This window comes from Sparus aurata, chromosome 7 (assembly GCF_900880675.1).
Source record: "Sparus aurata chromosome 7, fSpaAur1.1, whole genome shotgun sequence".
NCBI lineage: Eukaryota > Metazoa > Chordata > Actinopteri > Spariformes > Sparidae > Sparus > Sparus aurata.
This window is the reverse complement of record NC_044193.1, coordinates 2,761,519-2,771,594: the sequence shown is the minus strand read 5'-3', so window position 1 is coordinate 2,771,594 and position 10,076 is coordinate 2,761,519. Positions and strand designations below refer to the sequence as shown.

The following is a 10,076-nucleotide window of genomic DNA, read 5'->3' as shown; positions in this document are numbered from 1 at the left end:
CCAACTGCAAAAATGCATCGTGTCATTAAAGGGATATTCCGGTGTAAGTTTAATCCATGGTCTAAATCACAGTGAAACTGTGTTAGACTCCCTCTCGAGAGATCAAGTTAGCAAACCGCTAATTTACGGAGTTTTATCAACCTCAGAAACGACTGCACGACAACAATACACTGCAGTAAATGGATCCAAATATAAACCGCCACCAAAAAGCCACAAATAATGCTCAGAACAGCACCAAACTTCAGCAACAGTACAAATAGGGTCTCAGCACATAGTCCGGGGCATCTAACCTCCGCTAGCTTAGCTGGATTTCTACTGTGAAGCTAAAAACAGATTTCAACTCTCCTCCATCAGCTTCCGGGTCGGGGAAGTCCCGACGCGACGATTACCGAGTGCGGTTAGAAATGCTCAGTTCCGTTCTTTTCCCTGTCCGCTCTCGATAATAACTGTTATAAACTGGCAGGTAAGACACATATGAACTTTGATTGCTTTTCCATGGAGTCATAATCATACATTTTCATCCATGAGCCGCGGAACTCTACTGCACTCGGTAATCGACTCGTCGGGACTTCCCGTCAACAGGAAGCTGCTGCAGAAGAGTGGTAAATTTAGTCAGCTTTTCAGTAGAAATCCAGCTAAGCTAGCGGAGGTTAGATGCCCCGGACTATGTGCTGAGACCCTATTTGTACTGTTGCTGAAGTTTGGTGCTGTTCTGAGCATTATTTGTGGCTTTTTGGTGGCGGTTTATATTTGGATCCATTTACTGCAGTGTATTGTTGTCGTGCGGTCGTTTCTGAGGTTGATAAAACTCCGTAAATTAGCGGTCTGCTAACTTGATCTCTCGAGAGGGAGTCTAACACAGTTTCACGGTGATTTAGACCATGGATTAAACTTACACCGGAATATCCCTTTAATCTTCAGGCTTCAAGTAAGCTGCAACTCACCGCATCTTCTCATTCTAATAAACGATATCGCATCACACCTCAAGTCGAGCTCATCTTGAGTGAAGTCAGAAGGAGGAGGCTGCAGACGGATGACGGGCTGAGAGGTCGAAGCAGAAGAGGTTAACGAGACGAGTGATTTACGAACGTGATATTCTAAAACACTGATTAACTCTTTAACATCCAACAGAGTCCATTACCGTGTCACACTTCTCCAATATCGTGCAACTTCACCACACAATCATAAATGAACACCTGTATTCACCTTCTTATCTTTTTAATCTCCCTGTGTTTGACTGGAAGGAACATTCAGGGTCAAATGAAACAGTTCAGTATTGATAAGGAGTGTAAAAACAAAGCCATGATGGGTGATTATACGCTCACGTTCTTCACATTAATCAGGACTGTACATGAACCTCCTGGCTGTTCTCTCTTCTTCTTAAACCAGAGACTCCCAACAGCAACATGGGCGGTTGCTCTACTAATTAAGCTAATTAAAAAAGAGCCCGCTTGAATTAACTGAAGGGGTTTTTTTTTTTCTACCGCCACCAGTATGTTAAAACAAAATCATATTACATATCCTCATTTTTTCAGCTTTCTCTGGTGTGTAATAAAAGAAGAAGACGGGCTGCAGAGGAGGGTGAGATGTAGCACACGTCAGGCCGGACGACTCATTTCATGGTGAGTTATCAAAGAGAAAAGCCGTGTTCAAAAATGTAAAAAGGGTTCATTTGATGTGAGTTTTAACAGATGGGTGAGAGTTAACTTTGCATGAAGGAGTGTTTCTATGGTTACTATATGCCTCACGCTCAGAAGTCTAATTAAAGTGTTTACCACCAAACGTCTGACATGTCTCATTAGAAGACTTAAACAGCCCACGACAGCTTCCTCACATCATTCAACACACTTGGTGGTAGATTAAAAAATAAAAAAAGAGCCAAAACCTGCAAAAGATGAGAGAGTGAAACACCTTAACAGGAGCTTAACTGGAGCATCTTCACATTATGAAAGCACGATTTGTTTTGTACAACGTGCACATTAAAGGAACAACTTCTACTTCTTCTACCAAATCTACGGTTCCCATGAGCGCTGACCACCCGACTCAGATGGCAGCTGCGTCTCTGCACCTGCCTGGAAACAGCAACACCTGAGACCGGACTGCAGCAGGGTTTACTAGAAACCCTCCATGACGTCCCACGAGGCGCCGGTGACATGACCGAACCAAACCGAATTTAAATACCATAAAATTTCAAATAACCGCAGGGTCCTCTTTAAACGCCGGGTGCAGGTGTATATTTGGATAAATAACTGCCGGTTCCAAATAAATGCAGAGTCTAATTTAAAAATCAAAGAAAAAAAAAAAAGACAAAAGAAAAAATCAAGGAGAGAAGAAGACCCTGCACGTTTTTCTTCTTCGCCTTTTTCACGTGTCGTGCTGCTTCCTGTCAGTCAGTATCACACTGATGGTCGCCATGGCTCCGGTGCAGCAAAAATAAAAAGTACAACTTGAAATTCAAACTTTCTGTCGTCAAATATGCAGAGGAAAACTCGGGAGAAGCAGCCGCTAGACGTTTCTCTGTCGACCCCAAGAGAGGGAGAGAAACGGAGCTTCAGCGTCTGTCCGAGGAGGACAGCAGCAGGACCAGGCTGCCTGATGGAGGGAGGAAGAAGGCGAGCGAGGAGCCGGAGATAAACATGCGGGGATGAGTTATCAGCAAACGGGCACGCCATGAGAGAGTGTCCCGCAAAATGATCAGGGCGATGGAGAAACAAATGTACGTCACCGTGAGTGACAGCAGAGATGAGGAGTTGTTGTGAGGAAGGAAATAAACACCTGATCTGTTGAGTGATTGAAACAAATAAACGCCCCGGCTATTATTTGGTAATTTACGGTATTTTTCATCTAGTAATCGGAAGGTCAAAGGTTCGAATCCCTCAGCTCCTCCAGCTGCATGTCGGAGCATCCGAGAGCAAGATACTGAACTCCTGATTGCTCCAGTTGGCACCTCGCGCCTCCGGAGCCGACATCAAACCATCAGATGAGAGGTGTGTTCTTTTTTTTTTCATCTCTTGACACAGACGAAGTGAATCACCGTGACGTCGGCTCTCTGAACATGACATCTGACCACTTCCACGCCCGTGAACTCAGTATTTAAAAGAGGCGTTTCTAAGAATTTGTCCAGCAAAGATTTACAGACGACAAAGAGACGCATCAGAAGGCCAAGAAATGATACAAGAGCTCGTGTAATAAGAGGGAAATCATCTAAACAAAGGCAGAAGATCAGTCAGTTCTTCCCGTCAGTCTGATTTCTAGCAACCTGTGATGTGTCTCACCCGTGTGTTCCACCGTTACTGTTAACTCCTCATGCATTCATTCATAAGCGTTGGCTGCAAAGTCAACCCAACAGTCCCCCGGAGAGAGAGACGTCTCTTCAGTTCTTTCCTCCCTTCATCGTTCTGCATCTGAGCGAGATCAGCTGAGCGCTACACTCATCACTTCTATCGCCTCACGCGCTTCTCTGTGTGTCGGCGTATAAACAACAGTCGCCGTCTGATCAGCTGTTGATGCAGTCGGGTCATACCCCTCTCAGCGTGACGCAGGCGGAGAGGAAGCAGGAAGCTGATTTGAGCCGTAAACACGGCGTTTAGACCCCGTTTAGCTCGACGCGCCGCTCAACAGGTAGCAGGGCGAGATAAAGAGACGAGAGCAGAGCTTCAATCTGCACAGCGACACCGAGGTTTTAAACAAATAAGCAACACAGCAGCTTCACTTTACGGCTGTCAACTGCCACCGACAGGCGTTTACTTCCTGAAATGCCACACAGATTTGGGCTGAGGTGTTTTATTTGTAAGTTCTGTTGTTGAAGGTAAAAGTTGAAGAGCGTGACGACACCAAGGTCAACCGGTGCGACGCTGGTTTAATACGTGGTGAAGAAGCGTTACATCATCAGAAGTGTTTTCTTCTTCTCCGGCTGGCATTCCTTTAGTTGTCGTTGTTCTGGAGGGTTTTTACAGCAGCCACAACATCTGTATCTGCTCTGCCTGACACCACCAGAGGGAAGTGAGATTTGGGTGAAGCAACCTGTTAATGCCAACCTCAAATCCTCATGTACGTGGAAGTGAGTACAGGCTGATCCGTCCACACCGGCTCTGACGTCGGCCCGGTGAGAGACAGAAGACACGGACGCACACTTAGTAACCTGAAGAGAGAACAGGAGGAATCCTCTCTCTCGTTCTCTCTTTCTCTCTCTTCGTCTCCAGACTAAACAGCCGGATCGTCAGATACTGAACAGACTCAACAGAGCTGCTGCTGCCACGACCGAGAGAGAGAGAGAGGAGGAGGAGGAGGAGGAGGAGGAGGAGGAGGAGGAGGATTTACAGAAGACACACTCCGCGTGGAGGATCCCCATTCCCGTCTCCTCGTCTCCATCTGAATATGAAATTTACTGATTTGGGACGGGGGTGCAATTAGCCAAGCGGTAACCATGCCAACGAGCACCTCAAACCCCTCCGAGCTTCAACATCCGCCCGTCGGCTCAGCCAGCGGAACAACCCGACTGCCTCCTCCGTCTGCGCATACAAAGAAACCCGTTCAGACGAACCTCTGCAGTCTGTTTCAGACAGCTCGCAGCGGATTGACGGACAGACCGAACTGAATTGTTTTTCTAAATATAGCGTTTTACAATCGCAGAAAGACGCCCTTTCCCTTTCATTCATTTGTTGAGTCACTCCACTCCGCCGAGCTCTGCTGTCGGGGAAAAGATGAAGAGTAGAAACACGATGGGTTTGAATCCCGTCAGTGAGCAACAGGTACGCTGATCACAGCTGTCTGCTCGCTAAGATCCCCCAAAATCTGGGAGAACTCTTGAGACTTGATTATTTAAAAAATGGTGGATGATGAGTGACAGACGAGGACAACAAGGACTGTAAACTCTTTCTACTGCTGATGCAAGGAAACATTCATTATTGTTACAATCATTACTTGTTTCAATTAATCTACAAAACATCAGAATATGTGAAATAAGATGCCTGTCACAACTTCACGGAGCCCAAAGAGATGTGATGCCTCTCAGTTCATGTTTCATGACACTAAAACCACAAAAGACACGTTGAAACCGTTCTGAATACTTTTCTCAGCTTCAGGTTGGTGCTGTTTGCAGGTTTCTATGTCTACATGGGCCATTCTACGTCCCACCCATGAAATTTCAAATAATAAATGTACAAAATACAAAATCATGCAGTTGTTGTGTAACTTGTCCAGAGACCAACTCTAAATAAACTGGGAGAAAAATACCGAATAAGTATGGTGTTCCTCCTAATACGCTATCTTTCTCTTGTCTTGTTCCCTTGGTGACCAAATTGAACTCCAATAAAAACTGTCAAAATGACATTTAAATCTACTTTCTTTTGTATTGTTTTGTTCATAGATGTCTCTTGTAGATGGGGAAACATCTTTTTAATAACACATCATGTTTTAAATAAGTATTACTATGCAAGAAACCCGTGCTCCACAACTGGCATGCAACCCTGTTACCTTAAACTTTTTAGCACGGTTAAAGAAGAAGAAAAGGGTTAGTCACATGATAGACAGGAAGTGACATCATCAAACAGTTTCCCAACAGCACGGTAGAGCTCTCTTTTATTTTTCATATTTTTATAACATTGTCAGCCTTGTTGAATGTCTCACTTTACCTCACGCAACCCTGTTGTGCGTATTTCCAGAATAAACTTTCCTTGTTTACTTATGTAAGTTTGTCATCTCTGTATATGCTAACAGCTAGCTAAACAGCTAGCACAGATTTGTGAGAAAAAGCTAAACTTAGCTTGTATTTGCAACCCTGTTACTGAGTGTTGGTATCAGCCTGAGATGAGCCGATAAAGCTTTTTATAGTTTAATGCCTATTATTGATGAATATGTATGTAATTTTTTTTAAATTCCGAAGCCCAAACGTCCACCAATACTGGAATGACCCACATGTTGACACGTGGCGGCTGAAAATAAAGACTTCCCTCCACGAAAACACGTTTAAATCCACTCGTCATGACAAAAGTCTCTAAATCTTGATACACATCGATACTGAATGTTTGAAATGGTTTCAAAACTGTTGCCGCAGCGACACTCACCAGACAGATTCACTGAATTACTGAAGATTACTACTTTAAAAAGATAACGAACACATTCAGTTGTGATGCTCCGCAGGACTCGAGCGCGGCTGACTTATAACTGACATTTCCATTTCTTGTGTTGTCACAACAGAAGCATCATTATTAGTCGCTCCTCCAGAAATAACTCAGTCAGATGCCGTTGTTATTAACACACAGCACAGACGCCTCCTTATATTTATCGCTTAAGACAAATCTGAAGTTTTGTTTCCCCGTTTCAAGGTGTTGTGTTGTTGTACCCTTCCTTAGATACAAACCACCTCGATATGTTGGATATAATCTTTTAAACGCCCTAGAAAGAGAAACCAATCCTGGATCCATCCCATTAACCAGATATAGTTGATTTATTCTATATTCACTGGGAGTTATTTGTCCATTATTCAAAGATATCTAATGGAATCGTGTTATTTCAGGCGACAGTTAAAACACAGGGGGAAAAACAATGTTGCATGAAAATCAGGGTAACGATATGAAACAGCGACAGGAGGGAAATCCTCACAGTTGGAACGTTCTTGCGTGATAACATGACAAGAAAAACTCTAAAGACACCAAACAAATCATATTTACGATCATCAGAAAAATATCAGCGTGTCCGCCCTTTTCAGAACATTTTGAATTCAACAATAAACCATAAAGTTATTTTTCCACGGCGGCATCTACGGCTGAATGATCATCAACCGATTTTAAATTGAAACAACGTGATTCTAGAAGTTCTAAACTTCATGTTGCTTCTGAATCCTCCAATCAGACGAGGCCTTGGTGACTGTACAACACCTCAAAGACACAACTTTAGATCTGTGGTGCCGAGAAACGGCGTCCTCTGATCCAGCAGCAACATTTGACCATTTCTTTGTGATATTAAAGTATTTTTCCGGCCTCGAAGAGACAAACGTGCAACAAAACAAAAGACACAGACACAAACGTGTTCCAGCGTCACACCTGACACCTGTCGGTCGAGACGAGCTCGTTCAGGACACGGAGGTGGATTAATGGTCTGTCCTTAGATGCAGCTGACCTGAACGTTTCCCTCCTCCTCCTCCTCCTCCTCCTCCTCCTCTTTTTACACTTTCTTAGTCCACGACAGCCTTTCTTCAGATTTCCTCACAACACAAACTCAACATCACACTTCATCCTCAAACTAGATCGAGTCAGCAGCTGCACCGGATCTGAGAAATGAAGCTGATCATCAAAATATCATCCGAGCAGAAGATTAAAGTATATAGATTTATGTTTAGTGCAACATGTACCAACACATATATGTGACTGTACTCTCCGTGTGGCCGTTTGTCCTCTATTCATTGATTTATATCTGGATTTTAACACTCAGTAAACAGATGAGGAAGCACCTGAAGCGACTGTAACCTGAGTTAAACACAACACTCAAGAAATCTAATGTTCGCTCACACGTCAGGCTGTAAAGATGAGACCACATGTGCCAAAACGTCTGAACTTCACATTGAGGCTCCTGTTTTAATATTTATCTTTAGAGGAGAACAAATCCAAAGACGTCTCAGTGAACATTTTTCTGTTTTCTACGTTTCTTTTACGCTGAATATGTGAAATTGTGGTCGTGTGGAAAAGTTTTAACTCCAGGAAAAGGAAGAGAAAGTGAATTTCTGCCTCCTGTTTTCACATTCAGTGTTGAATTCTGAAGTAATTAATCCTTTTTAAAAGATATAAACAAATTCAAGATGTGATACTGAAGCCTGGCTGCCTCATTTCCATCCGTACTGTCATAACAGGAGCATCACTTTTACTCATTAGATATTTATAGAGAGACGCTGGCCGGCTGGTAAATGTCAACACTTTGTTTCCTTCTTTTGGTTTCATCTCATCATAAATACAACAAAGTGGGTGTGAAGTGTGTCAGACACCTGCCACACCGCGTGTCTGTCAATACATCATCAATCAAACTGATCACACACGTGTCTGCGCGTGATCTGGTGACGTGACACTGCTGAGCTGCGTGCTGGAGCAGGTGGACAGGTGAACAGGTGTGTGTGCTGTGGTCGTGGATCCGAGCCAGCGAAAGTTACGTTGTACAGCTTCGGGCCACACACACACACACACACACACACATGCACGCACGCACACACCTTATTTCTTTACGCAAATAAGGGTAACCTCACAGTGGTGGACACGCACGCACGCACGCATCACGCACACAGGACACAGATAAAGAGGAAGGCGCACTAACCGTCGCCTTGATGGGGACGAACAGAACCGGTCTGTCCGACGCGCCGTTCTTGGCGTCCTGCAGCGTCCCGACCTGGAACCCTTTGGACTTGACCCAGAATTTGAATTTGGCGTTGATGTGGTTGTTGCCCTTCTCGTGCAGGAACACCCCGTGGCTGTTCTCCTCGTCCCCCTGCAGGAGGGTCTGCAGGATCTTGTTGTATTTGCGCCGGGTCACGGTCTTGGTCTTGCCGGAGTCCCCGTACGTCCGCAGGCACCAGTCCTGAAATTCGCCGAACATCTCCGCTCCTCCGCCCGCCGCGTCGGACGCAGGCACCCCGCTGCTGTAGCTGCTGGGACTCCGGCTCCTCGGCTGGGTCTGGTGGTTGGTGGTGGTGGTGGAGGAGGAGGTGGAGGTGCTCACCGTGTCCGACGCACTGTTGTTGGCTTTTCTGGTTGTCATGATAAAAATAAAAAATAAAAACGCACTTTTGTTTGAACTCCGGGTGAAACGGTGTGTTCCTGCCTCCTCAGCAGGGGGCGAGCTGTCCAAACCCGGCGAGGAAAAACACAAAACCAAAATCTACAAACGTCTCCCCGTGAAGCTCTGACGGGATCAGACCAGCCCGATACAATTCTCCATTCCTTGCAGAAAAGAAACGATCCACACAACAAAGTCCGGGCGGCTCAGTGGATCAGCGTGTCAGAAGGATCCTGACGTCCTTCCTCCTCGCTGCTATTACGCACCAACGGGGAGCTGCTGCTGCTGCTGCGAGGAAGAAGAAACAGAATAAGCGCTCACCGAGATGCCAAGACGGTCCAGTTGAACTCCGGAGCAGCCTCCTGTCACCACGAACAATGAGACTGAGGGTGAAGCAGACCGGGAGGGAGGCAGAGCGGCCGGGGCGGGCGGTGCAGACTGGAGCCTCCTCAGACACACCTGTTAGAAGCGTGGGTCGCTCGGCCTGTCCCGTGGGGGACGTCGGTCACCGCCTCCCCCTCCTCTATCACCTCCTCTTCCTCCTCTTGAGACGCGGCTTTCTCCCTCCAACCCTCTTTATCTCTACAATCAGGTTGTTTTTCAGGGTCTTTAAAACGCGGGTTCCTCCTGCTGCTGCTGCTGCTGCTGCTGCTGCCGGGTCTCCATCCCCGCGGAGCCGAGGGAGCGCATGGTGCACAGAAACACAACGACACGTCCCGAAATTAGCGGAATGATTCTTGGTAAATACTCAGAACATCCCTCTTCGCTCTCCTCTTCCTCTCTGTCCTCCTCCTCCTCCTCCTGCAGGCTGATGGGAGGCGACCGGACACCTGTTTGAATCCTGCGTGTCTCTTTTTCTTCTTCTGGCACCTCAAAGCGCAGCGCGACGCCTCATTTCCTCCCCGCTCGTGTCGACGGTGGGCACCGCGCTCATGACCAATAGCCTACTTATGATATCGCGATATAGCTGCTGTAGTCCCTAAAATACACGCCAACTGCGACACCAGCAGCCCGGTTAAACCTCGGGCTCGGTCGGCGGGACACTCACACGCTGCAGCTCGAGCTCAGAAAGCAGGAAGTGTCCAAAAAATGACCAAAACGCGCCGCGCGCCGCTGCAGACGGTCCCGTGCAGGCTGGAAAGGGGTGTAACAAAGACTGAAGTGAGCACGAAGCACAACATGTACCAAGATCTGGTTCCTGTAGTTCTAAAAATGATTGATTGATCAGCGGTTTTCACCCAAACTGATCAGGATGATCGATCCGCGTCATCCAGACATGGAGTCGATTAAAAAAATGCCCTCATGTGTCCTGAAGC

At 46.2% G+C, this 10,076-nt stretch overlaps 1 protein-coding gene across 1 annotated transcript in view; it reads right to left on the bottom strand.

Moving 5' to 3' along the window:
• LOC115585723 (nucleolar protein 4-like) overlaps positions 1–9,867 on the bottom strand; it is a 35,968-nt gene extending 26,101 nt beyond the window's left edge. The window contains exon 1 of the mRNA XM_030424331.1: positions 8,302–9,867. Coding sequence (XP_030280191.1) covers positions 8,302–8,742 — 441 coding nt within the window. The 5' untranslated portion in view covers positions 8,743–9,867. The remainder of the gene's footprint in view (positions 1–8,301) is intronic.
• Between the last annotated feature and the right edge of the window lie 209 nt (positions 9,868–10,076).